Source organism: Crotalus tigris, unplaced genomic scaffold (assembly GCF_016545835.1).
Source record: "Crotalus tigris isolate CLP2741 ecotype Arizona unplaced genomic scaffold, ASM1654583v1 scf7180000018563.1161478300:1536566, whole genome shotgun sequence".
Classification (NCBI taxonomy): domain Eukaryota; kingdom Metazoa; phylum Chordata; class Lepidosauria; order Squamata; family Viperidae; genus Crotalus; species Crotalus tigris.
In genome coordinates, this window is record NW_024097077.1 from 805,048 (window position 1) to 832,866 (window position 27,819).

The following is a 27,819-nucleotide window of genomic DNA, read 5'->3' on the forward strand; positions in this document are numbered from 1 at the left end:
GGGACACAAGCCAAGACGGGGGGTTGCAACCACCTGATGGGAGCCCTGAGCCATCTTGACTTTTTTTCCTCCGGCTCCGGAGAGACCTGGGACGTTTCTCGCAAAGTCTGGCTCCCAACTTCTCCATAAAGCTGAGGAAGCATCAACCTGAACTCTACTTCCGATCATTTTGGGTCCCAGATGAGCACAGCCGTTGGTGAGACGGCCTGCTGAGATGTAGTGGATGGAAGGGAGACCCTGCCCAGGTTTTGAGAGCGACAGGTTGATATTCCCAGTTCTTCGTTCTTCTTGGGTTAAATCAGTGGTTCTCAACCTTTTTAATGCCGCGACCCCCAACCGGTCGTAAGTCGAGGGCTACTTGACCGGTCGTAAGTCGAGGACCACTCAACTGGTGCAGCGCCGTTTGCAGAATGGGACTTTTGGCGGGCTCAGCAGGGCAGAGACAGCCTGGACAATTCCTATTGGCTTTTGAAAGCCAATAGAATTAGACTCTATTCAAGAGAGTCTCTTCTATTGGCTTTCCAAAGCCAATAGAATAAAAGGCAGTAGCACAGCTAAGGAAAAGAGAAAAAGAAAATGGCGGACTGCGTTGTTTGGCGACCCCCGTGAAATGGTCGTTCGACCCCAAATGGGGTCCCGACCCACAGGTGGAGAACCACTGGGTTAAATCCACCACTCCCTGGCCTAGTGGACTGTTTCTCAACCTCAGCAACTTTAAGACACGTAGATTTTAACTCCCAGAATTACCCAGTCAGCCCTCTACACTACCCAGCCTTCCTTTGTATTGGGCAAACAGCTCTTTTTATTATCTGGACTGTGAGCCAGCTTTCCCCCCCCCCCACCAGTTTCTCTGCTCCCCAGACCGTTTACATGCCAGATGATCCCAATAAAGACAATCGTGAAAGTGTGTGAATGAGTGTCTGAGATTGCTGACTTGTTTTTCACTTCCACTCCAGGCCTGTCACATCTACTGCAAATGCCTGTGGACCATATTACTTCTAATTTGCCTACAGAGCTTTGGAAATGGTGGCTGTTTTAGGAAAAGGGGCCACCGTTCCCCTCCCGTTCTAAAAAGACGACGTCGATTGGGAATCTAGGGTACTGACCTGCGATTCTCCCAATTGGCATTGCATGCTCTTCAGGGGGCGAGACGGACACCATGATGTGGTTCATGAAGGCTAGCTCTTCACGGTGGGACAAGTTGATGGGCTTCACCTCCCTGTGCAGCCCATCTTCAGACAACCTCGAAGCTTTGAAGTCCACAGAGTGCCGGGGATTCAGTATCAAAGGGTGCATTATTGGGCTGGGCATCAACTGGATGACCCTGGTGTTTTCCTGGCGAGGACTGGAAGCCTTCTGAGGCACCTCCGAAGGGGTCGGGCAGTGGTTGCTCTCGGTCGGAGAAACCGAGAGAGGGTAAGACTCGTGGTGGTTGTTCTCCTGGTGTTGCCGCGTGCCCAAGAGCCGGTCAGCCGGCGAGAGGCGACGGATAGTGTTCTCCAGGGGGGACTTCAGGGACCGCTGCTCAGACTCCGGTGAAGGCCTGTGGTTGGCGCTGAGGGGGGATCTGGAGCGGTGCAAGAGTTCGATGGTAGGCGGGTTGTGATGGACTGCGTCTGCTGAGTGTCTCGAAGCTCTTGAGATAAAGTTGTCTGTGAAACAAATGAAGATAAGGAAAAAAAGCAGAAGCTATCCAGTAGGCCAATAAAACTATATCCACCCTTGCAGCCGGCATGCAGCCTGTAGGGCTGAGATGAAATACTTAAATAAAACACATTTTAACTTAAGTAACAGCAATCTCAAGTTTGATCTCTGGTGTGGGAAAAGGTTTGGAAAAGTCTGGGATAGAATTATGCTTGCTGCCAGCCTGCATGTGAAAGTCTGAATGAACCCTACGTGTATAATATGTAACACACACACACAAACATATACACAAATACTTCTAAACCCTGTCAAAAATGGTTGTCTATTCTGTAAAAATTATTAGGGTTTAGGTCAGGGGTAGGCAACCCTGGCTCTTTTATGACTCATGGACTTCAACTCCCAGAATTCCTGAGCCATTCTGGAAGTTGAAGTCCACGAGTCATAAAAGAGCCAAGGTTGCCTACCCCTGGTTTAGGGTTTGTGCATCCACAAAGAGCAACCAGCTCTCAGAAGGTATGGTGAGCACTCCTTCATCTCACAACACACGGACAGACTAAACCACGGTTTCACCAGGGAAACTATTAGTATCTTACAGCAAGCCAAATCCAAAAATGTTAGGCAATTCCCAGAAGCTGATCTTTCCAACAAATCAGCCATCAATAAACCCCTAGACTTAGATAAACTATACCAGTGTTTCTCAACCTTGACAATTTTAAGGCATGTGGACTTCAACTCCCAGAATTCCACAGCCAGCATTGCTGGCTGTGGAATTCTGGGAGTTGAAGTCCACATGCCTTAAAATTGTCAAGGTTGAGAAACACTGAACTATACTTACATACCAGCCAAAAAATAAAATAAAATAAAAAAAAACCTTGGGAGGAAACAAAAAGACTAGAATATATCCACTCCAGCAGCCCACATTCAGATAAGCAGGGATTAATACTAGACAAAAAGTCAAGCTGAAAGTAATATTCTAATCAAGGAACTACGGAGGCAGGGCAAGCTACCCCATTTAAACAGGAGGCAAAACCTCAGAGTCACTCAGGGCGGTGCTGTTGTCAAGTTGAGTAATGAAACATCTGCAAGCAACCAGGTTCACAGTTCAACCCCGAGCTACAGAGACATTCTTTTCAACTGGGAAAGTCCTGACTATAATCTCAGTCCACAAGGCTCTCGGGGAGTCTTAAGAACTATTATCCAAATAGAGGCAACGAAACAGGTTGAAGAAGGTATAAACTATATTAGCATATAAGAGTTGATCACATTTTCATCCACTGCTTTCCTAAATGCTTTTTGTGGTCTCTAGTCATTCCCGATGGAATAACGGGAATGGATTTTATTACTGCACTCTAGGCACAAAAAATGGACAGACTCTGAAATACCCACAGCAGAGGAATGGTTGATGAAGGTGACAGAATTTGCAAAATTGACTCGTTTAATTAGAGAAAAGACAATAACAATATTTGTTAGTGACTGGAAACCCTTTGTGGGCTTTCTTTCTTTTTGCTGATTACAGGAAAAATATACTTGTGATTTATGAGTCTGATGATGACCAAGGGTAGATTATGGAAAGGAGAGAGTAATTGTGCAATCTTAAAGAGAGAGGATAAAATTGAAACTCATTTATTGCTACTCAAAAGAAGACTGGAAATAATTTCTTTATTTTTTATCTTTCTTTTTTTCCCCTTTCTCTACTTCTCACCTTTTCTTTTCACTTTATTTCCTTTTTACTTTCAGCGATTTTGTTCCGTAAAACTTTCTGGAAGAAGAATCAATTGAAATAAATACACACACACAGAGAAAGTTTTCCAGACAGACCGGTCTGATTGATTGCGCCTTGGCATTTTGACTGCTATACTGCAATTCTACTTTTTTTTTATCATCACTTTTGCCTTGCAGCCCCCCAACTAGGGGCGTTAAGCAGGCTTAAGTCACCACTGCGATACATTACAAATTCAGATTTCTTTTTGCTGACAAAGAGTTAAAGAATTAATATATACATATATACTCAAGGAGGTCACAGCATCCCCCAATATGGGATGTGGAAAAACTGGGAAAAGACCCCATGTGTTGCTATTGCAGGGGGGAAAAAGTTGCACTCTTTTACCAAGCCAAGGCAGGCCCTTTATGCACCCATGTAAATTTTTGAATTTAGTGGAATGGTAATTACTTCCAGCCCCTAAACCTGTCCCTTTCTGCTTTTCCCTTTTCTCTCCTGGCTTGCCCTGGGACAGTTTGAAAGATTTACAAAGCCCCAAGTGGCCTTTCAGATCTCCCCCCCCCTTGCAATCCCAGGAGGTCCTTTGCCAAAGACCCCAGGGGTCACATCCGGCTCGGATTCCTCCAGCGCCCGTGCTGACCTTCGCCTGACTCCAGCCCCCTCAGACGCTGCTGCTCCTGTCCAAAGACGGCACCCACCCGTTTCCTGGCTGAAGCTGGAGAGGAAACGGCCCCGGTGTGGACTTTATGATTCACACAGCCAAAGTCATAAACAAGAAAAGTCTCTCTTTGTTTCGCGATTTAGGTCAGTCTTCCCCAAACGGGCACAAGGAAGAGAAAGACGGGTGCCAAGCCGTGCCCTTGTCTGCGGCCAGGGAAGAATGTTTGGAGAGGGGAGAGAGAGATGGTGACCGAGGCGGCATTCTGGGCCCGGCTGTGCCACCAGGTTGAGGCGGTGTGTGGGGAGCAGAGCCAATCCAGGCTGCTGAAAAACCAGATTCTGGATTCCGACGTTGCATTAGCATCTAAATCAGACCTAAACCCTGGCCACTTTCAGACGTGTGGACTTCAACTCCCAGAATTCCCCAGCCAGCCACGCATGCCTGGTTGAGGCATTCTGGGAGTTGAAGTCCACTAGTCATCAAAGGAACGGTTGCTAGAATTGGGTATGTCTAGTTTAACGAAGAGAAGGACAAGGGGGGGACATGATAGCAGGGTTCCAGTATCTCAGGGGCTGCCATAAAGAAGAGGGAATCAAGCTATTTTCCAAAGCGCCTGAAGGCAGGACAAGAAGCAACGGATGGAAACTAATCAAGGAGAGAAGCAACCTCAGAACTAAGGAGAAACTTCCTGACAGTTAGAACAATTAACCAGTGGAACCACCTGCCTCCAGAAGCAGTAAATGCTCCAACACTGGAAGTTTTTAAGAAGAGACTGGAAAGCCATTTGTCTGAAATGGTGTAGGGTTTCCTGCCTGAGCAGAGGGTTGGACTAGATGACCTCCAAGGTCCCTTCCAACTTCACTATTATTATTATTATTATTATTATTATTATTATTATTATTATTATTATTATTATTATTATTATGGATCATCGCACAGTCAGCCAGATGTTCAGACTGGATTTGGCATTTTGTCTACCTATCGAGTCCTTACCCAGGACCTGGGATAGGCAGATGTGGATGTTTGATGGTATTACAGATATCGTCGCAGGATGGAAGCAGTTCCTAATAAGGCCGCCTTTTGCAATTGACTAATAGCGAATTTGTCAATGCCAATGGTGTTCAAGTGGTGCTCCAGTTGTTTTGGGATTGCACCCAAGGAGCCTATTACTATTGGTACTACCCTTGCTTGCTTTTGCCACAGTCTTTCTATTTCTATTTGTAGGTCTTTGTATTTTGTTATCTTCTCCAGTTCTTTCTCTTCTATTCTGCTGTCTCCAGGCACTGCCACGTCCACTATCCAGACTTTTTTGTCTTTCTTATCGACAATTGTTAAGTCTGGGGTGTTATGTTGCAGGTGCTTGTCTGTTTGAATTCTGAAGTCCCAGAGCAGTTTAATTTTATCATTTTCTATGACTTTCTCTATTTTATGATCCCACCAGTTTTTGCTTACAGGCAAATGATATTTTTTGCAGATCTTCCAATGCACCATTGTTGCTACTTTGTCATGCCGCTGCTTGTAATCAGTCTGTGCAATCTTCTTGCAACAGCTTACCAAGTGGTCCACTGTTTCTTCAGCTTCTTTGCATAGGCGGCACTTACTGTCTGTTGCTGTCTTCTCAATTTTGACTTTGTATGCATTTGTCCTTAAGGCTTGGTCTTGTGCAGCCAGAATTAGTCCCTCGGTCTCTTTCTTCAATTTTCCTGCTCTTAGCCATTGCCAGGTTTTATTATTATCTGCTTTCCCAGCTATTTTTTTCATGTATTGGCCATGTAGTGCTTTGTCTTCCCATGCCTCTATTCTGTTCTTCATTTGGTCTTTCTTGTAGGCCAGTTTGGTCTCTCCAGTAGTTAGTAAGCCTTCCTGATATACTAATTTCAGTGCATCTTCATCATTGTTCTTCAGATATTCTTCCAAAGCCATTTTTTCTTCTTCAACCATCTGATGTACTTGTAGCATTCCACGCCCACCTATTTGCCTTGGTAGATAAAGTCTATCAATGTCACTGCGTGGATGAAGGGCATGATTCATTGTCATTATTTTTCTGGTCTGCCTATCCATTGCTTTTAGTTCTGCTTGAGTCCAGTCCACTATTCCAGCTGTGTACCTAATGACTGGGATTGCCCAGGTGTTGATTGCCTTTATGGTATTTCCTCCATTGAGTTTGGACTTTAAGATCTTCTTCACTCTCTTGATGTATTCACCTCTAATCTTTTTCTTGACTTCAGTGTGCTTGATGTTGTCAGCTTGAAGGATACCCAAGTATTTGTAGTACTCTTCCTCATCCAGACTCTTAATGTTATTTTCGTGGGGCATCTTGATTCCTTCAGTTTTCACTATTTTTCCTTGTTTGATAGTAAGTGTGGCACATTTGTCCAAGCCAAACTCCATTACAATATCTTGGCTATATATACGGACAGTGTTGAGCAGCGATTCTATTTCAGATGATGTTTTTCCATACAGCTTCAGATCATCCATGTAAAGGAGGTGGGATAGTCTGGCAGATGTTTTTGATGTTTGATAGCCATGTCCTGAGTTATTCAGTATTGTTGACAGAGGAAACAGTGCAATAACAAATAGTAATGGTGATAATGAATCTCCTTGAAATATTCCTCTCTTGATATTAACCTCTCCCAGCTTCTCACCATTGATCTGCAACTGTGTCTTCCATTGTGCCATCGATCTTTGCACAAATTTTCTGATGTTTCTACTGACTCCTGTTATTTCTAGGCACTTTATTATCCAATCATGTGGCAGAGAGTCAAATGCCTTTTTGTAGTCAATCCATGCCACATTCAGGTTGGTCTTCCTTCTCTTGCAGTTTTCCAAGATCATTTTGTCTATTAGGAGTTGATCTTTTGTTCCTCTGCTATTGGGGCGGTTTCCTTTCTGCTCAGGTGGAAAGAGATTGTTTTCAACTAGATGCTGTTGTACTGCATCAGCTACTACACCAGTTAGTAATTTGAAAGTTGTTGGTAAGCAGGTAATTGGCCTGTAGTTACCTGGTGTTGCCCCTTTTGCTGGATTTTTCATTATTAGGTAGGTTTTCCCAGTTGTTAGCCACTTTTCAATTTCTCCTCCTTGTAGTATATTGTTGAACTGCTTGGCAATGAGTGGGTGTATAACAGTTAGATGTTTCAACCAAAACCCATGCAGTTCATCTTCACCTGGTGCTGACCAATTTTTGATTTTCTTTGCTCTTTTTTCTACCATTTTTGTTGTTATTACTAGTTCTTTCATTTCAACTTCTGTTTTATTTGCATCCACCTCTTTTAACCAAGCCGCATCCTTGTTGTATTTCTTTGGGTTATCCCATATCTGCTTCCAGAATTGCACTGTTTCTTCCTTGTCAGGTACTGACTGATTCCTTGCAGTTTCTCCATTGATGGATTGGTAGAAACGTTTCTGATTGGATTGAAATTGGAGGTTCTGCCTATAGTTTGCAATTCGAGCTTCATATCTACTGATTTTCCTGGCTATAGCTGTTATTTGTTGCTTTATTATTTCCAGTGCTTCCTTGATCTTCCTTGTTTCTAAGTGGTATTTCTTGATTAGGTATTCTTTGGTCTTCTTGTTCTTCAGCTTCTTTTCTTTCATCTGTTCTAGCTTGCTTGCATGTGATCTTAACTTGCTGATCTTATTTTCTAGTCTAACCTTCCATTTTTCTGGTGCACTGTTTGTTTGTTTTTCTTCTTTGTTGATTTTGCATCCCAGGTATTCAGTTATAACTGCAGCTGTGCTGTACATTAGTTGGTTTGTTTCTTGCAGTGAATTGGTGCTTATACTTGCTATTGCAGTATTTGCATCTTTTAATGCTTGTGCTAGCTGTTTCTTTGGAACAAGCTTCAATGCAGGCAGCCTTATTCTGTTGTTTTTGTGCTGTTCTAGATGCTCAGTTATTCTTTGTTTCAATTCTTTTATTTCTTTAGTTAGAGGGTTTTGTTCTTCCTGAGGAAGAGGTGCCTGGTTTCCAAATGAGAACAGTTGTATATCTCTACTGGATTCTTTCACTGCCAACTCCCCCTGGTTTGCCTCTACATTCTGAATTACTTCTTGTAAGGCTTTGATTTCTTTGCCCTGGGTAAACCTTTGCAGTTCGTCCAATTCTGTTTCTGTAAATACTTTATTTCGTGTTATAAATCGGCGTTGATCTGCTAGTCTCTGTTCTGTTATTTCTGATTCTGGATGTTGTTCTTTCCAGAACTGGTGCATTCGTTTTAGATATCCTCTTCTTGTTGGACTTGATCTGTAGTAACAGATCATTATTTCTTTGTTTTCCATCACTGTGTATCTGCGACGGGTAAACACCTTTTCTTCCAGTAGTTCTGCAGCTGCTGGCCCTGGTTGCTCAGCCAACAGTCCTGAGTCCTGTAACCCATTTTTCACCAGATATCCAGGAACTCCAATATCTAGCGGACCTTGTTAACCCGGGCGACATCCGAGCCGGTATGGCATTCTGAAATTTACGTCTCACCATATTTTTTATGGGAGAGACACTCTTTGTCTGACTCCTCTGATGAGACCTGTCCAGTATGGTTGAACCTCTGGCATAGCTCTCATCTTCCTCAGAGTACACAAGCCCCACAACCACGTCAAGGTAGTGCCTCACTGGGGGATTATTATTATTATTATTATTATTATTATTATTATTATTATTATTAAGGGCCAAGTTTGAAGACCCCTGCTTTAGTGTGTTTCTCCTATAATTCAAAAATCTCCCCAGACTGTTTTCCTTCCCCTGGGAACAGACAGATAAGGATTCAAGGAATTGAGGCAGGGCCAGCCCTGTGTCTCTTGTGGCTGCCCAAGGATTCAAGGCTGGTTCCCCATTTGACCCCTCCTTTCTACCTGGCTGAGGGTTTCCCAACATTGCCAAACCCCGATTCTTTAAAAACTCAACGGGCCCATGTGTTTTTCACCCAACGCCAAACTCTGCCCTTTTGTATTTATGCACGCCAAAGCCCCAGGCACAAACCTTGACTGGACTCTCATCAATTTTTATTAATGTCTTCCATAAAAGTTAACCAAAAATTTCAGGACTTGACAGCAATCCACCTGTCCCCTACCCCCACCAAGCAGCTGGCAATCACGAATGTCCTAACCCAAGTGGTTTTCAAGCCTGGCAACTTTTAAGATCTGCGGACTTTAACTCCCAGAATTCCTCAGCCAATATGCTGCCAGGGGAATTCTGGGAGATGAAGTTCCCACAACTTAAAGTTGCCAGGTTTGAAAATACAGTTCTAATTTTACAAACATATTCAGGATTCATAAACCACAGCTATAGGAGTGATCTATATAGGAAACCACACACACACAATCCATACTCCATACACTGATGATGTTACCTAGCTGGGTAAGGAAACATCTGCAAGAAAACAACCAAGCTCAGACAGTTCTAAGGGCCCCTGAGTTGCAAACGTACTCCTTTAGTGTGTGTGTGTGCTTCCCCCCGCCCCCCCAGCTGTCCTCTTTCTTCCCATAGCATCACCTGAACTGCTTGTGCAACTGTGCTCCTCATCAACAAAGAGATCCTGCCGTTACCTTCATCGTGATTCTGATGCAGCATGACATCTGGCGGAGCGTGGACAGAATTCCCAGGGTGAAAGAAAGGAGAAAACAACATGTGGGAATTCCTTTGCTTCAAGATGTGCTGAAGAAGCTCATACAACACGTCGCCTGGAAGGAAAGAAAAAGCCAAGTCAGGAAAGCGAATTTGGGAAAGACACTTGAGGTCCCTAAAGATAGGAAGGCGGGTCACATTTATTCACATATTTATCTGCAGTCATTCTGATACTGCCCAGCTCCTAGGCCAGGGGTAGGCAACCTTGGCTCTTTTATGACTCGTGGACTTCAACTCCCAGAATTCCTGAGCCAGCAGGGCTCAGCTTGGAAACCTCTCCCTTTCCCCTCAGCGTGGCTGGCTCAGGAATTCTGGGAGTTGAAGTCCACAAATCATAAAAGAGCCAAGGTTGCCTACCCCTGGCCTAGGATAATAAAACACAAGAAAAGTCCACAGTCCCTTCCTTCCAAGGCACAAAACTCTGCCTCGTGCCTGAGCTGCAGAAAAGCATTCACAGATGGTCGACTTATGACAATTGAGCCCAAAATGTCCGTTGCTAAGCGAGACAGCTCTTAAGTGAGTTTTGCCCCGTTTTACAACCTTTCTTGACACGGCTGTTAACTGAATCACGGCAGTTGTTAAAGTTAGTAATATGGTTGTTAAGTGAATCTGTCTTCCCCACTGAAGGTCACATAAAGGGGATCTCCGGACACAACCGTCATAAATACAAGTCAGTTGCCAAGTGTCTGAATTTTAATCACCTGAGCATGGCGACGCTGCAATGGTTGTAAGTGTGAAAAATGGTCATAAGTCTATTTTTGGTCGCTCATTTTTTTTCCAGTGCTACTGTAACTTCGAACAAACGGTCGTAAGTCAAGGAGCTCCTGTATGTTTAAGCCCCAGATCCGTGGCTTGGCTAGAGTACCTGGGTTCACACCAGTGTAAAGCCCACGGAGGGACAAAGTAGACAACCTGCAAGGAGGGCTGCTCGTGGCAAAAGAAGGACGTGCGTTGTGATACAACAAGGAACTGCTTCTTTGATGTACAGGTAGTCCTTGACTTATAACCATTTGATGGGAGTTACAATGGTACTGAAAAAAAGTGATTTATGACGGCTTTTTACACCCAGAACCACTGCAGCATCCCTGGGGTCAATGCAATAAAGTTGAATTAAAAATATTGCAGGCGTTGATTCTGCCCGACATCTAATCTCTAACAGATTTTGCGTTGTTGCCCACTAATGCAGTAAGAGTTCTCCTTCTTTAATGAGTTTTTTAAATCGCTTACCAGAATGTGGAGACCTGTATCGGAAGTCCTCTTTGGTTAGTAGCAACAGAGCCTTGCCGTTCATCTCAAAGGTGTTGCTGTCAATGGGCCTGAGGGAGAACTCCTTCTCCGCCCACTTTAGCCAATGGGCCACGTCCTCTCTGCTCCAGTAGACGGGCTGCAAGCCTGCAGAGAAACCAACAAAAGGGTGTCAGCAACAAGACACTTACAATCCCTTGGGGGAGGCTGGCGGGATGCACGGCTGTGAGGTGTAATGGGTGAACGACCATTTGAAGAGCATGCAGGTATGTGCCTGAAGTTAGGGAAGCTAGACCTCATGGATCCGAGCTATCCCTGTCTTCTGACACTGACCCCAACATAGATACTGTTAAGCTGCTCCATTTTGCTACTCAATCTCAAACACACTCTCTCTCTCTCTCTCCAGCGAGATTCCCCAATAGCTGAAAAGTTTCTTTTTAAAAAACTACAGAGACAAAGGGCAACAACTGAAGCCCTGAAATGACATCATGCAACGGAAGATGGATTGCTGAGAATACAGAAGATTGCACTTCGTTCTCTTTCTCTCTCTGCAAAACCTCCCTGTAAGGAGACAAGCACAAAATTGCATTTCCTTTTTCCTCTTTGAAGTAAAATAAATCAAAAGGCTGAACTTTGCTCGTTACAAATGGGCTTAAAATGAGTGTGTGTTTCAAGAGGGAGCGATGGCACCTACTGAAGAACTGCTGAGGTCCTTCAAATGAGCACACGGCTACAACCGGATCAGACCCTGACTCAAATCAACCGTGACCGTCCTTTGGAAGGTCAGAGGCTGGTGCTGAAGTTCAGCTCTTTTGGCCACCAAATGAGAAGAGAGACTCATGGAGGAGACCCCCAAGACCGATCAGCTCTTGAAGAGGAGACCACAAGGAAATCCCAAAATTTAGACTAGACTGGGGAGTGGCAGAAGGCAGCAATGACAAACAACTCAGAAACAAGAGATCAACATGGATGTAGAAACAAGTAGTTGGAATAAACTCTTTTCCTTTTTTTTTTAGCATCTTCTAACATAGTGGTTCTCCACCTGTGGGTCGGGACCCCATTTGGGGTCGAACGAGCATTTCACGGGGGTCGCCAAACAACGCAGTCCGCCATTTTTTCCCCCTTTTCCTTAGCTGTGCTACTCGTTTTTATTCTATTGGCTTTTGAAAGCCAATAGAATAGACTCTCTTGAATAGAGTCTAATTCTATTGGCTTTCCAAAGCAAATAGGAATGGTCCAGGCTGTCTCTGCCCTGCTGAGCCCGCCAAAAGCCCCATTCTGCAAACGGTGCTGCACCAGTTGAGTAGTCCTCGACTTACAACCGGTTGGGGGGTCGCGGCATTAAAAAGGTTGAGAACCACTGTTCTAACAAATATGCAAGATAAATGGATGTGTGCGCTATTGGTGGTAAGGTATCTGTATATGCTACCTGAAGTTATTGTAGTTTTTGGTCTTTTCTCATGCTCCATTATGAATTTGCTGCAAATGGATACCCTGCACCCTGACACCAAGCAACTGGGGAACCTCAGCGACATCCAACACGGGGTTTGCAAGACGCTTCCGTACTTTTTCAGTCAACCATTGTCATCCTTGTGCCAAAGTGGCAAATTCTTCTGTTTGGTTGCAAACCTGGTGAAAGGACTGTATAAAACACTCTGCAAGAATTTGGTTCTCCTGCAGTTATTCGTCCTGGAAAGGCTCCGTTTTTCCAGGTGAAAGCAACTACAGTATTGCCATAATCCTTCCTCAAGTCTTTTCATGAACTGAAAAGCTGAACAGGAGCCTGTTAAAATTTAAAGCTTACAGTATTTTGGAGATTGATGTCCCTCAGTTCTTCATTTCTTCCCTTCCCATTCAATCTGCCACGCCTCAGGCAAAAAAAACCCAAAATAATTTCTCAGATATGAATAGATTGAGGATGTAGGCTAGTCTGAGCTTGCATATCTTCTTCTAACTACCAGATCAGGCAAAGATTGAAAGTGTAAAGAAAAGGTATCCGTGGGGAGGGGCTGGTGGTCAAAAAAGTAAACATGGCAACCACAGCTGTGCCATTAAATCTTCCCCCTTTTTCCTGTGCAGCAGAACCACCGTCTTGAAATGCACACTGCGTTGTGTCGCTCCCGTTTCATTTTATTTCAACAGGACCAAAACTACAGCTCACGGGCTACAATTAAAAGAGGGAAAGGTTGGGTTGCAAACAGGATTTACTCATTCCGAATTTCTCCTCCTTCCTTGGGACATGTTGCAAAACCAGCGCAGAAGGGAGAAAGAAAAGAAAAAAGGGAGGGAGGGAGGGAGGGAGGAAGGAAGGAAAAAAGAAAGAAAGAAAGAAAGAAAGAAAGAAAGAAAGAAAGAAAGAAAGAAAGAAAGAAAGAAAGAAAGAAAGAAGAGCTGAGATGTTTCAAAACATTTGAACAAGTGGGTGGCAGAAAGGAGAGATTGGATGGGAAAGTAAACACACACACACACACACATCAAATATGTGTGGGGATAAATCCTGCACATCACAACCAATGGGGGGAGGGGGATGCTAATTATAGCCTACAAACCCTTGTGGAGCCACACAATCTTGGCAAAAACACGCCAGCTTTTGAAATCGAACGAGAAAGGAAAGCCACGGGGGCCTTTCGGAACAGAAGGCTGAAATAAAAGAAAATGGGCTGTTTTGGGGGCCTGGCATTTGAAAGCCCTAGACTGCCTTCCCGTAGAAATAGAGATGTGGTTGTTGGTGCTTTGTTGTTTCCAAGCATTCGGATCTACAATGCCAGGCTTGTCTTTTATTCAACACCATGAGGGCTAGGAAATTATTTTTAAAAATGCATTGCATTTCAATGTTTTGGTTAAGGGGTTTTGTTTTTGTTTTTTTTGATGCTCAGAATTGCAAGTTCTCAGAATTGTTCGAAGTTTACAACGGCCCTGAAAAAAGTGATTTACGACTATTTTTCACACTTACAACCGTTGCAGCCTCCCCAGGGCCACGTGATCAAAATTCAAGCGCTTGGCAACTGACTCACATTTATGACGGTTGCCGTGTCCCGGGGTCACGTGATCACTTCAGCGACCTTCTGACAAGAAAGTCAATGGGGAACCAGATTCACTTAACAACCAGGTTACTAACTTACCCAGTGCAGTGATTCACTTAACAATGGAGGCCAGAAAGGTCATAAAGTGGAGCAAAATTCACTTAACAAATGTTTCACTTAGCAACAGAAATTTTGGGCTCAATTATAAACCGTGAAAGATGAAAGGCATATAAAAATAGGGGATAAATTACAATTACTAAGGTGAAAATAAGAAAACGTGTCCTGAAGATTACAGTTTTTCCAACACATCACTACATTACTTACAAAGTTATAAATAGCTTATGTTACATTTGGAAGAAAAAAAAACCTAAAAGTCAGTATTATAGTTGAACCCACCGATCCACAAACTGATTCTGGACCTGACCCTCTTTTATTCACTGTGGACACTGTTGTTCTTTCAACAATAGTTCTCTCATCTGTCTTTGTCAGAAAAATCAACTGAGTAGGGTAGAATAGGTTAACTTTAACCACCATGATGTTTTCTTCACGACCACCATAGAAAAAGTTGTAAAATGGCGGGATTGTTACCGTCTTACGTCATGGACTTCTTGCAATCAATGAAACACACCAGCATTTGGAAGGTGCTTAATACTCACCTGGATTTCTGCAGCCTAGATACTGTAGTGATCTTCAATATCACGATTTTCATAAATTGCTTTTGCAGCTGGTAAATGCTTCTTGGCACTAATGCAGTACCCAAAGATGGGAGTAAAGAAGTGAAAAAAAAAAAAATCCAATCCTGAATCTTGAAATAATGTTCAACTGCCTGCACAAATACACTTAATACTTCTGTTTTCCAATTCCTCCTTTGCCGCAAATGAGAGGGAGAACAGTATGGACATCACAATTCTAAGCAAGGTAGGCTAAGTCTAGCCAGGGATAGTCCAGCTTGGCTCTTTTATGACTTGTGGACTTCAACTCCCAGAATTCCTGAGCCTTGGCTCTTTTATGACTCGTGGACTTCAACTCCCAGAATTCCTGAGCCAGCACAGCTGGCTCAGGAATTCTGGGAGTTGAAGTCCACGAGTCATAAAAGAGCCAAGGTGGACTACCCCTGGAGGAATTTCGATCAAAAGGGCTTTGCTTTTTTGACCTACTTTTGTGTAACTGCGTTACTAACCTTGCCCCATTAAAAGTAGGCCAGTCCCACTAAGACCGAAAAACGGGTTGCTTCCTTGCTTTTGAAAAGATAACATTTAGACCCGGGACTTCCCACTCCTGCCCTTAGCCAGAAAGAAAAGAGAGAGAGAGAGAAATAGCAGAGTGGAATGGGGAAATGAAAACGATAGCAATAATAAGGAAGAAGGAAATAGGATAAAGGCATTCGGTGCAAGAGGGAGGATGGAAAAAAACTTGGTTAGCAACATCAACATCAACACAATGCAGAAATACCTTTGGGCCAATCCACTGGAAAGCGACGGGGGGGGGGGGGGGAAACTGGAGAAAGCTTTTTGAAGAGCAACTCCTGATGCTGTTTTCCTGGCAACAGGATTTGTCACCACCTTCTTCTGGGTTATTATTCTGAACTCCGTGATTCCCTGGTGGTCTCCCATCCCATTAGTATTCTAGTTCTAACTCAGCTTAGCTTTTTCAAGGTGGTCATAAGTGGGAGATTACCTGTAATGAAGGAAGGAGGGTGGGGGGCACTGAGGGGTAAGGGAGCCAGGAAGGCGACCTGGACGGAGAGATGCAGGAGCCCTGACAAAAGGCAAAAGGAGAGGAAGCATTTGCAAGTGAAGAAGAACGCCTGGAAGCAGCTCAAATCCTAACTCTCTGAACTGCAAGGAGCCGGAACGGCACAATCAAGATTTGCAAGATTCTCTCGTCATAGTCAATCTCAGTCAAAGCACTTTCAACTTTCCTTTGGAGTTGATTTCCTGATCTGGGGAATCTGGGGTCTGTTCCCAAACACAACAGCTCCAAAATGACGTCCGTCCCTGGCAAACCTTCCAGATTAATTCCGCCCTTTTGTCTCTGCCATATCTCCATGAACATGGCTCCCTTTGCTCCTTGGGACGGGCACAACTATCCACTTCAGAGTCAAAGCTGAAACCCCCGTTGGGAAGAAGAACCGAGGACAGGCTGTGAGCCGAGCCGAAGGAAGGAAGGGACAAAGAACCAATTTTAAGACCCAGTTGGCCAGAACCAAGCGTGGTAGGATTCGCACCGAAGGCCGTGGCTTTCAGGAGTTGCATTCCTTTAGTCCCATCAGTCCTGTTTACACAACGGTTCCTTCCCCTGAGCTTTTTACACACTTCTCAGATGAAGGGGGGGGAGACCCCTCAAGGCCCCAGCAAGCTGCTCTCTGGCTATTGAAAATCTAAATTAAGCTCTGTAGAAAGTATCAGAAGCTTCTGCTAGGGATCCATACGGTATCCTTTCTCTAGCTATGTGTTTTGTAGTTTTGGGGGGGGACAGGGGAGGCACATACAAGAGATCTAGATTGCACATTACTCCTCCACCCCAATCCGTGAAAAAATTGCCCTCCACAAAACCGGCCCCTTTTGCAAAAAGATTGGGGACCGCTGCTGTACATCAGTGTTTCCCAAACTTGACCATTTTAAGGCATGAGGACTTCAACTCCCAGAATTCCACAGCCAGCAACGCTGGCTGTGGAATTCTGGGAGTTGAAGTCCACATGCCTTAAAATTGTCAAGTTTGGGAAACACTGATGTACATGATAGATATAGATTATTAATTATTCTTTTTCCAAATCCTAACACATAATAACTAGTCTTGCAAATTGCTTTGCAATTCTTGCTGTCAAGGCCCAGCTTTCTAATTAGTTAAATTACAATCCCTACAGAAATAGTACAAAAATGTGACTTTTGTTGACGTGTCCAGTCCCATAACTGCTCACAGGGAGCCCCCTCCTCTACTTTCACAGATCTCTCAGCGTCTCAGTCAACTCACCAACCTGGACCACCACCATCACCAAATGCCAAGGCCACCTGAGAGGTCCAGAAGAAGCCCCAACGATATTATGTGCATCACAACATAATTGTGCAAGGCACCAACTGTACAACGTGAGCAATGAGGCCAGACATCCCACACTTCCCCCATTCCCAACCCACACGGATGCCCAGGCTGCCCACTTTTCCTACAGCAGCAATGGGCAGGAAGAACACTGGTTGGCAAGGATGGCAGTTCTCAAGGAAGGACACCTTGAAGGGGGCCTCCACCAAAACCCGAGACTTCTCTAGAGCAGGGGTCCTCAACCTTGGCAACTTTAAGGCTTGTGGACTTCAACTCCCAGAATTCCTCAGCCAGCCAGAGGTTAGGGCCAGGCCTTAAAGAGTCCCATGCAGACAGCAAGCCACCATCTTGACTTTCCCCTGCATATCTCCTTGATTCTACCAGGGAAGTATGGTTCAAAAGAGAGGAGTCAGATCTTCGGGAAGAATCACGTGGGCTGTTCCACGTTTCTTCCACCGTTAACGGGCCTTCCAGGCTGACAGGCTGTGAGGAAGTTGGCCGATCCTTTGCAGCTGCTGCAACCTGAGATTTGAACCCCTGCTATTATCTGGCCTTTCCAGCATCTGGCCTCGACAGGAAGCTTCCCCTGCCTTTTCCGTCACAGGAAATTTCCTGCGGAGGAAACACTTATCAGGCAAACAAAGAGCTTCGGGGTATAACGAAAACACTCAGTGACAAGCTGAAATAGCATTTAGGTCATTCTGGTAAGGCGGCTGGATTTATTATTCGGTTCCAGGAACAGAACAAGGAAGTCAAGTTGGAGGTGAGCTGTCTTGATAGCAGGGGAAGCATGCAAGCAAATTCCTGGCTCTGGGCAACACCTCCTTCCAACCTGCAGTCACAACCGTGTGATTCAGACGACCCGACAGTTATAAGTTAATTCTCAATTCTCCAGAAAAAGCAGAAGAACCCCAGCTGATTCCATTTCTGAAATAGATCAATATATACCAACCCCCCCCCTTCTTAACTGCTGTGACACACTTCAAGGAGAATCCTATATGCAAGTCAATCCCAAAGTCAAGAATGAATTATTTCAACTGCCTTCCTCTTTAAAATGGGAACATATTAAGAGAAATTCCACTAAGCCAACTGCAAGCATTGAGGGATAAGGTGGACAAGAAGCAACGGATGGAAACTAAGCAAGGAGAGAAGCAACCTGGAACAAAGGAGAAACTTCCCGACAGTGAGAACAATTAACCAGTGGAACAACCTGCCTCCAGAAGCGGTGAATGCTCCATCACTGGAAGTTTTTAAGAAGAGACTGGACAGCCATTTGTCCGAAATGGTATAGGGTTTCCTGCCTAAGCAGGGGGTTGGATAGATGACATCCAAGGTCCCTTCCAACTTTATCATCATCATCATCATCATCATCATCATTATTATTATTACTATTATTATAACTGCAAAGGGTGCCTACGGCAAGAGCGTCTATTGTATTGATTCCAACAAACTGGCAAACTGTTCTTTTAGGTTACCCAGGAAATGGGTAAGCTGACTTGAAGAAGGCTGGAAAACGTATTCCCTAAGAGTTTGGGAATTTTGCAAGAAGAGCATAGCTGTCTGAAGCCCTGTTTAAAGTACCCCTCGTAAAAACAAACCCATTTTAGTCGGTGGCTTCCTTGAACTCGGTTCTGCCGGTGAAGGACCAACGGAGGCCCGAAGCCCTGCAGATGTATTTATTCAACCTTCAGCCTTCTTCCTTCTCCCTGAATCCACACAGGCTGCCTTTCTCAGCAACCTGATCAGGTGCAGGGGCCGGAGTGAGGCTGGACTTCCCGTAACTTTCATGCAGCAAATTATCTGAAGCGCAACAAACTCCGCTGTCCTTCAGCTGCCAAGAAGACGTTTCTTTCGTGGGGGAAGAATCCAGCCACAGTTTTTCTGGCTTCCTGGCCGTCGGCAACATCTACCCCAAATCCACAACTTTGATTGAAAGCTTGTCCAGGCAGAATATTTTTTTTTGGGGGGGGGGGAGAAAGCCACATCTCAAACTCTATTTCTGAACTGTCCCCGGATAGACTCTGACAGCGCTCTGCCCTCCGTCTATCCCGGGCGGGCTCCAACTTCCCTTCACCCACCGAGCTGCAGCTGTGGCCAAGAGCCTTCTGGCAAGAAGCCCACCGTGCCCCCCTCCACAGGAAGTTCCAAAGATCTCTTCCTGCACAGGAAATTTCCTGTGGTCGAACAGACATCCCTGTTTGCTTTTATCACCCCCATGCATTTGTTTTGGCAGCGGGCAATCCTTCAGCATGAAAGGAGCCAAGAACAAACAGCACCCAGAACTGGGAATGGGGCGGTTTTGCTGCTGGCCCCTCTTCTTCTCCCCACAGAGAGAGAGAGGTTTTGACACAGGGGTCACTTCGGTATTTTTAGCCCGCCTGCCTGAGCAAAACTAGGAGCTGGCATGTGAAAAAGGAGAGGAAGACTCAGAAATGGCTGAGGGAGACCAATAAGCTAAAACCTGACCCGATTCTGCTGACTCAAGATCCGGGGTGGAATGGCTGAATGAACATTTGTATTTATTTGTATTTATTATTAGATTTTTATCCCAGCGTCATTACTTTATAAGTAACTCAAGGCAGTGAACATACCTAATATACCCCCGTCCTCTTACTTTCCGCACAGCAACAACCCTGTGAGGTAGGTTAGGCTGAGACCGGGACTTGGCCCAAGGTCAACTAGCTGGCCTTTATGCCTAAGGCAGGACTAGAACTCACAGTCTCCTAGTTTCTAGGCCAGCCTCTTAACCACTACACCAGACTGGCTCTCTAGTCTATACTTTTCCTTTTAAGCATCAGGTTTGCAGCCCCAAAGTATTGGGGAACCCAGAACTGACTTTGGATTCTTGGGGGGGGGGGGCAACACAGTTGCATTTTCCTCAACTTAGACCAGGGTTTCTCAACCCCTGACTTAGACCAATGCACCAATTATGGACTGCTGGATAGTCTTTCCAGGTCTCCTGCCACCCATAAACCACTGCCAGGTGCTGCTCACAGAAATCTGTTCGAAGGCCAGAACCTGACTTAGACTTCCTGATTAGAACACATTTTAATTTTCTTTTGGATCCGGTTGATTTCCAAGCTGAAACTAGTTCAAGGGAGACCTGAAGATCTGCTCTCCTCAGAAAGAGCTGTTCTGGATCACTTGCCGAGCCCATCTCTAAAGTACAGGACACGTATCCTAAACTTATCTATCAAAATAGTAAAAAAAAAAATGTCTTTATGGAACTGCCAGAGCTATTGGCAAGATCTAGAAGTCAAGAATTACAGAGGATAACAAGAGCTCGCCGATTGCCCAAGATCTGCTGCAAGGCCCCATGGAGTTGTGTTCAGCTAGGACAAAGGTCTTCAAACTTGGCCCTTTTATGCCTTGTGGACTTCAGCTCCCAGAATTCCTCAGTCAGCATGGTTGGCTGAGGAATTCTGGGAGTTGAAGTCCACAAGTCACAAAAGGGCCATTTTGAAGAGGCCTGAGCTAGGAGAAGTCACTGCTGTGAGGTCTGCTTAAAGTAGATGACTGTAGCACACACTAGCAGCAGCTGTGTCTCCACCTACTTTATTTTATTTATTTATTGGTATCTCTCCTTTATCGTTTTTATAAATAGCTTAAGGTGGCGAACATGCCTAATATTCCTTCCTCCTCCTATTTTGCCCACATCAACAACCCTGTGAGGTGGGTTGGGCTGAGAGAGAGTGACAGGTCCAAAGCTGGCTTTCAAGCCTAAGGCGGGACTTGAACTCAGGGTCTCCTGGCTTATAGCCCATCTTGCCTCTGAACCTCTGAGGCTCAATGTTCGCTTGCCATGTGGTGTCTCTTGCTCGCCACCTTCAATTAGCCTCTCTAAATATCCCCTGGCTATTTTTTGCGGCTTCTTTATCAGACTTCCTCGTTGGTTCTAAAGCTCTTTTCCCAGCTCTAATTATTGCCTTCCTTATTCCATCTGAATACAGAACATCAGCAGGCAGAAAGCATTTATAGAGAGGGAAGTTGGAGCTACTTCTGCCTTTGCTTCTAAAATCTTTACAGCGGTTTAATTTTCCAACAGGACTTGTCTTGACTCTCCACCCACCCCCACCTCCTTTTCCATTCCTTAGGACAGGGGTCTTCCAACTTGGCCCTTTGATGACTTGTGGACTTCAACTCCCAGAATTCCTCAGCCAGGCACACGTGCCTGGCTGAGGAATTCTGGGAGTTGAAGTCCACAAGTCATCAAAGGGCCAAGTTGGAAGACCCCTGCCTTAGGACTTTTGTTGGCAATTAGTTCCTTGTTATCAACTCTCTCGTCTTCCTCTTATTCTCAGCCAAGCACAACGAAATATTTTCCATTTTAACACACAACAGACACACCTCTGCAGCACCGTCTGAGGGAAAGAAGTCAAGATGGCGGCTGCACAAAGTCCCTTCTAGTCAATATCTTGACTTTTTTTTTTTTTTTAAACATTGCCTCCCATGGAAGTCTTTAACTTTCTGGCCCATCATTTCTGCTAAAGTACAACCTGACAGAGACCAAGACACTGGAAGTTGAAAAAACTTCTGCCCTGTTCAGTCTGTCTGTCTGTGTATGGAGCGAGAGATGAGGAGGAAGGACCCAATTTTAATAAATGAAGGTGTTTACTTTGGGATGTAAATGTCTGGTTTCGGTTGTATGAGCAATCTAATTCTAGGTAACTGTTTCTCAACCTTGGCAAATTTAAAATGTGGATTTCAACTCCCAGAATGCTCCAGATAGCACTACAGACATGTACAATTTCAATTTTTTTAAGGATACCTACAGGATTGGATGAGTCCACGGCACATTCCTTGAACTAGATATAAATATCACTTAAGTTACACTTTGCAGCTAGCAATGACAAAAGGTGAAGTATTTCTTTTACTTATTCTAACCAAGTATCTATGCTGCCCTAATCTTTCCTCTCCGGAGAGTCACCATGTTAGAAACAGCAGAATAAAAGCAATACAACCATCCATCACAATAATAAAAACCACAGAAGAAATAATGAACAAACATAGCTGGCAACACAACTTGACAAGTGTCTCTGGAAAATCCAATTACACTATGACATCTTTAGACCAGGGGTGGGGAACTATGGCTTCCTTCATGGCTTGTGGACTTCAACTCCCAGAATTCCTGAGCCAGCCACGCTGAGGGGAAAGGGAGGGGTTTCCAAGCTGAGCCAGGCTGGCTCAGGAATTCTGGGAGTGGAAGTCCACGAGTCATAAAAGAGCCAAGGTTCCCCCCCCCCCGGGCCTAGGCTATTGCGTTAGCCCTGAAACGAGAAATTCTAACAAGTTACGTGCAAATTGTTACTAAGAACATTTTTACCATTTTGAACGCTTCTTCTAATAGCCTTAGAACCCTTTGTTTAGTGGCCGTTCAAGGTTGCAGAGGCACTGCAAAAGTGGCCTACGGCACTTACGACCGCTGTTGCATCCCCGTGTCACATGATCAAAATTTGGATGCTTTGCGACCAGCGTGAATTTACTTAGTTGCAGCATCCTGCAGTCCTGTGAGATCCATTGTCAACCCTTCCCAGCCGGCTTCTGGCAAGCAAAGTCATCAGCCGTGTGGTTTACTTAACAACCGCAATGATTCGCTTAACGACTGTGGCGAAAAAGGTCGTGAAACTGGGTGTGACTCACTTAACAACCAGCTCACTTAGCCACAGAAATTCTAGTCCCAATTATGGTCATTAAGTTGAAGACTACCTGTACTTTTCAACAAATTTTGGGTCCCTGACCTCTGGTCATATAAGAAAGGTTAGTTTCTCGGAAAGCCAAACTGTGGCTTTTGGCCCTTCCGCAGTTCTCTCTATTGTGAGAGCTTTTCTAAACTCCTGGAGAACTGCAGAAAAGCCTCTTTTATTATATTTAAAATATTTAGATGGCGCCTTTGGGAAAAACATTTCTTCAGGCACACAAATGTTAGTCTTGCCTTCAGAGAGCGGAAGACCATGGCTGAAAATATCCTAGCCCTGGTGATGTCAAGTGAAATCTACCGGAAGGGGATCATGATCACACTGGGGGAGATCAGATCTATAGCCTACCTGATTCCCGGCTGTTTGGGGCTTTCTAGGGCAACACCTTGACTCTGACTCCATAATACACTGGCAGTGAGTACAATTCTTTCCACAGTTGTGTTCCTGCAATCTGCAACACCTTCAGCCTCCAGAGTTGGCATAAGGGCAGCGTTGGAGAAGATGTTACAGTAAGTGAGAAGTTAGTTGAGGGGTACATTTCTCACACTGGCTGAGTTATCCCTCCCCAGAACGGTAGTCATTAAGATTACCAATTGCGAGGAGGAGGAGGAGGATTCTTTGAGTGCTTCAATCATGGGGCTTGTGCCTTCCAGGGAAACACATTCATGTCAGCTGAGTAATATGTTTCCCAGAACTGGGCATAAGAAATCTGTACAGGATCTCTGTCATACCAAGATTCAGCTCAGTTTACTGTCCTGGTGCAATTCTTCCTTGCATGCAGACCCTCACCTAAGACCAGTTCAACCTCTTCTGATTCAGAGACCACTTCAAGTAGGCCTTAACCTTCTACTAAGTCAGTGGTTCTCCACCTGTGGGTCGGGACCCCATTTGGGGTCGAACGACCATTTCACGGGGGTCACCAAACAACGCAGTCCGCCATTTTTTTCCCCCTTTTCCTTAGCTGTGCTCCTCCCTTTTATTCTATTGGCTTTTGAAAGCCCATAGAATAGACTCTCTTGAATACAGTCTAATTCTCTTGGCTTTCCAAAGCCAATAGGAATTGTCCAGGCTGTCTCTGCCCTGCTGAGCCCGCCAAAAGTCCCATTCTGCAAACGGTGCTGCACCAGTTGAGTAGTCCTCGACCTACGACCGGTTGAGTAGTCCTCGACTTACGACCGGTTGGGGGATCGCGGCATTAAAAAGGTTGAGAACCACTGTACTAAGTGCTCTATAAAACAAGCACTGTTTTCATAATGCTTGTCTGGAAGAAGAGCAGCGTTTCCCTGGTAGACTAGACAGGAAATAAGAACAGATGAGCTCATTCTCCTTTATTTGTAAGGTTACCTTAACAGAATCTTACAAGCACAAATCTCTTTTGCAGCCTCTCTGAGAAAAGACGTTCCTTTCCCTGCCCATTAAGCAGCTGGGGGGTCCCCAGTCCCTTATCCGATTGTGCCTAGGCAGCCATCTCCCCCTCAGCCATCACCAGCTCATTCCCATACACCAGGGGTAGGCGACCTCGGCTCTTTTATGACTCATGGACTTCAACTCCCAGAATTCCTGAGTCAGCATAGCTCAGCTTGGAAACCTCTGCCTTTCCCTTCAACATGGCTGACTCAGGAATTCTGGGAGTTGAAGTCCATGAGTCATAAAAGAGCCGAGGTTGCCTACCCCTGCCATACATCGTTACAGAGAGTAAGAATTCTAGGTTATCACTTTCATAAATATTTTTGGAAGATTCAATAAAATCTGAGTGTATTTAAGTGAAGATCTGGCACAAGTGGATAACTGTGTTCCAATACAGTGTATGCTAGAAAGTTAGTCAGAAGATATCCTGAATGATTCTTCTCAACCAGAAAATGCTATGTTAGAACATTCGTTTCTAAAGTTTTGGACTTTGTACTCCTTCAATAATAATGAAGATTTGGGTCACCCAATCAATTGAAAAAGCTTCAAATTACTTTAGCAGAGAAAGAGTGTGGGGAAAAATGCAGGAGATAACACATACACAGGAAAACAGCTACAGCCAGAGTAGAGCAAGTGGGATGAGATATTTGGAACTGAAAGCCTAAGAGAATGGGATCACCTGATTGGGATCCTGGTCTGTGATGTCCCGTGTATGCAGAAGAGTGTGTGCATACGCCTAGCTTGCAAAGGAAGAGGTGACTGGAACATCTGATATTGTAAGTAGTCCTCAGCATACAAACCATTCATTTAGTGACCGTTCAAAGTTACAACAGCACTGAAAGAAGCGACTTATTATTATTCTCATCTTTTCTACTTCCTTCTCTTATTGGCATCATTATTATGACTATATTACTTTGTTGCTTGGAGGTACACTGAGAGCTTCTTCATCAGAGACAAATTCATTGTGCGTCCAATCACACTTGGCCAATAAATTATTCTCTTCCATTCCATTCCATTCCATTCCATATTCTATTCTATTCTATTCTATTCTATTCTATTCTATTCTATTCTATTCTATTCTATTCCATTCCATATTCTATTCTATTCTATTCCATTCCATATTTTCTATTCTATTCCATTCCATATTTTCTATTCCATTCCATTCCACTCCATATTTTCTATTCCATTCCATACTTTCTTTTCTATTCCATTCCATTCCACTCAATTCCACTCCATATTTTCTATTCTATTCCATTCCACTCCATATTTTCTATTCCATTCCATTCCATATTTTCTTTTCTATTCCATTCCACTCCACTCATTTTCTATTCCATTCCATTCCACTCAATTCCACTCCATATTTTCTATTCTATTCCATTCCACTCCATATTTTCTATTCTATTCCATTCCACCCCATATTTTCTATTCCATTCCATTCCATATTTTCTATTCTATTCCATTCCACCCCATATTTTCTGTTCCATTCCATTCCATATTTTCTTTTCTATTCCATTCCACTCCACTCCTTTTCTATTCCATTCCACTCAATTCCACTCCATATTTTCTATTCTATTCCATTCCACTCCATACTTTCTATTCCATTCCATTCTACTCAACTCCACATTTTCTGTTCACTTTTTCCAATGCTGTGGTAACTTCAAACGGTCACTAAATGAACTGTCTGTTGTAAGTCAAGGACTACCTGTACAATCTAGAGTCAGGGTGATATAGCGCAGGAATCTCCAAACCTGGCCACTTTAAGACTGGTGGACTTCAACTCCCAGAATTCCTCATCAGGTCTGGGGGCAGGGCTTGAGCAAAAGAGGCCCGTTTATGCAGGAATCAGCAACGGTTCCAACCTCCGCCACACTACCGCCCTATAAGGCTCTTTGAACGTTTGTTCCTGCAAGGGAATAGTTGTCATTCCCATGGATTTGCAGGAAGGCAAGATGGTGAGATGCCGAGCCGCTGTGTGACTCCGTGGCCGAGTATCACAAAACCTGTGAGACGCAGATTTTCACGTATCCAGGGATCTTTAACAAGTTCTCTCAACAAAGCTTTCCCCCCCTCCAAGATGACTTTGTTCTTGGAGCAAGGAAAGATGGGAACAGCCATAGAAATTGGTCTGGGATTTATTATTTGGCTATCGCTAATTATCCCTACTATATTAAACCTCAGTTTCCGTCAAGGTTCTGCAGTTTTGGATCAAGATAGGGAACGAATTGAAACGGGCAATGAGCGATCACCACAGCTGGAGCTGATCAAGGGGTGTGACCCTTTCCAAACCGTTGCTCTGGGTATCTCATTCTATCCTCCCAAGGCAGCAGGAAGGAAGGTGCTGGGAATATCCCCAGCCAAGGGTGCTGGGTCATCCACTCCACCCCTTTGCTGGCCTAAGCCAGCAGCAACAGCCGCAGCACTTAGACTTATATACCGCTTCACAGTGCTTTGCAGCCCTTTTTAAGCGGCTTGCAGAGTCAGCCTCTTGGCCCCCCCCAACAATCTGGGTCCTCATTTGAGTGACCTCGGAAGGAGGGGAGGCTGAGTCTACCGTGAGCCGCTAGATGATCTCCAGTGGGTCACACAGACAGAGGGGAAGGCAGAAGCAGAGCCCCCCCTTTGCTTTCTCTACGGTGGCTTGGAGGCTGCAGGACCCGTAAGAGACGGCCACTCCAGCATATCCTGGTTTGTTATTATTGTGTGGATTATGAGACCATCACAATCAATGCATCCTTTCCCTGTTTAAAATCCTGAGGAGGAAAAGAAATATCTGCTGGACTTTCTCCACACCTGGAGAAACACGCAGAGATTCAACAAACAACATCAAAATATTTTATTCTTCCTCTGTCTGCTCATCTACTCAGCATTGTGCAACCACTTCTGTGGAAAAATTCCCCTTTTGCACAATTTCTTTCGGTCTTGCCGTTGAGGCAAGCATTTTCCGCTGCTTTCCTATAAGATCTCAAGAGCAAGTTCTCAGAGCAAGTAGTAAAATCAGCATTAAACACTCCTGTTAAGGACCTTCTGTTCCTTCTTCACGCATTTATGAACACAGCCGTGTGTTTAGTGCCCGTTTGAAGTCACAAAGGCACTGGAAAAAGCGACTTATGACTAGTCCTCACCCTTACGACCATCACAGCATCCCCAGCGTCAGGTGATCCAAAGTTGGGCACTTGGCAATCGGCGTGTGTTTACGGGGGCTGCAGCATCCCACGATCGTGTGATCCTCCCAGCTGACTTCCAACAACCAAAGTCAAGGGGGAAGCTAGATTCACTTAACAACTGCACGATTCGCTTAACAACAGTGGCAAGAAAGGCAATAAAATTGGGTGCGATCCACTTTACAACTGCCTTCTTCAGCAACAGACACTCTGGTCATAAATTAAGGACGATCTGTATCTGCCCCAACAACCGAAGCTCTGCCAGAAACAGGGCCTGGATTTCCGCCACTAAGCAAGGCAGGTGTTAAGTGAGCCACACCCAGCCTTAGAGCCTTTTTGGCCATGGTCGTTAAGCAAATCGTGGCAGTTGGCCAGTGAATCATGCGGTCATTAAACGAATCTGTCTTCCCCCATTGATCTAGCTCAGGAGTAGGCAACCTTGGCTCTTTTATGACTCGTAGACTTCAACTCCCACAATTCCTGAACCAGCATGGGGGAACTATGACCCCTTCATGACTGGTGGACTTCAACTCCCAGAATTCCTGAGGCAGCATGGCTCAGCATGGAAACCTCTCCCTTTCCCCTCAGTATGGCTGGCTCAGGAAT

General features: G+C 44.7%; 1 protein-coding gene across 1 annotated transcript in view; it reads right to left on the reverse strand.

The window, feature by feature from the left end:
• The window catches only part of ETV6 (ETS variant transcription factor 6), an 81,161-nt gene that overhangs the window by 10,590 nt on the left and 42,752 nt on the right, over positions 1-27,819 (reverse strand). The window contains exons 3-5 of the mRNA XM_039354582.1: positions 10,873-11,037; positions 9,567-9,701; positions 1,107-1,652 (exon numbers count right to left, since the gene is read on the reverse strand). Coding sequence (XP_039210516.1) covers positions 1,107-1,652; positions 9,567-9,701; positions 10,873-11,037 — 846 coding nt within the window. The remainder of the gene's footprint in view (positions 1-1,106; positions 1,653-9,566; positions 9,702-10,872; positions 11,038-27,819) is intronic.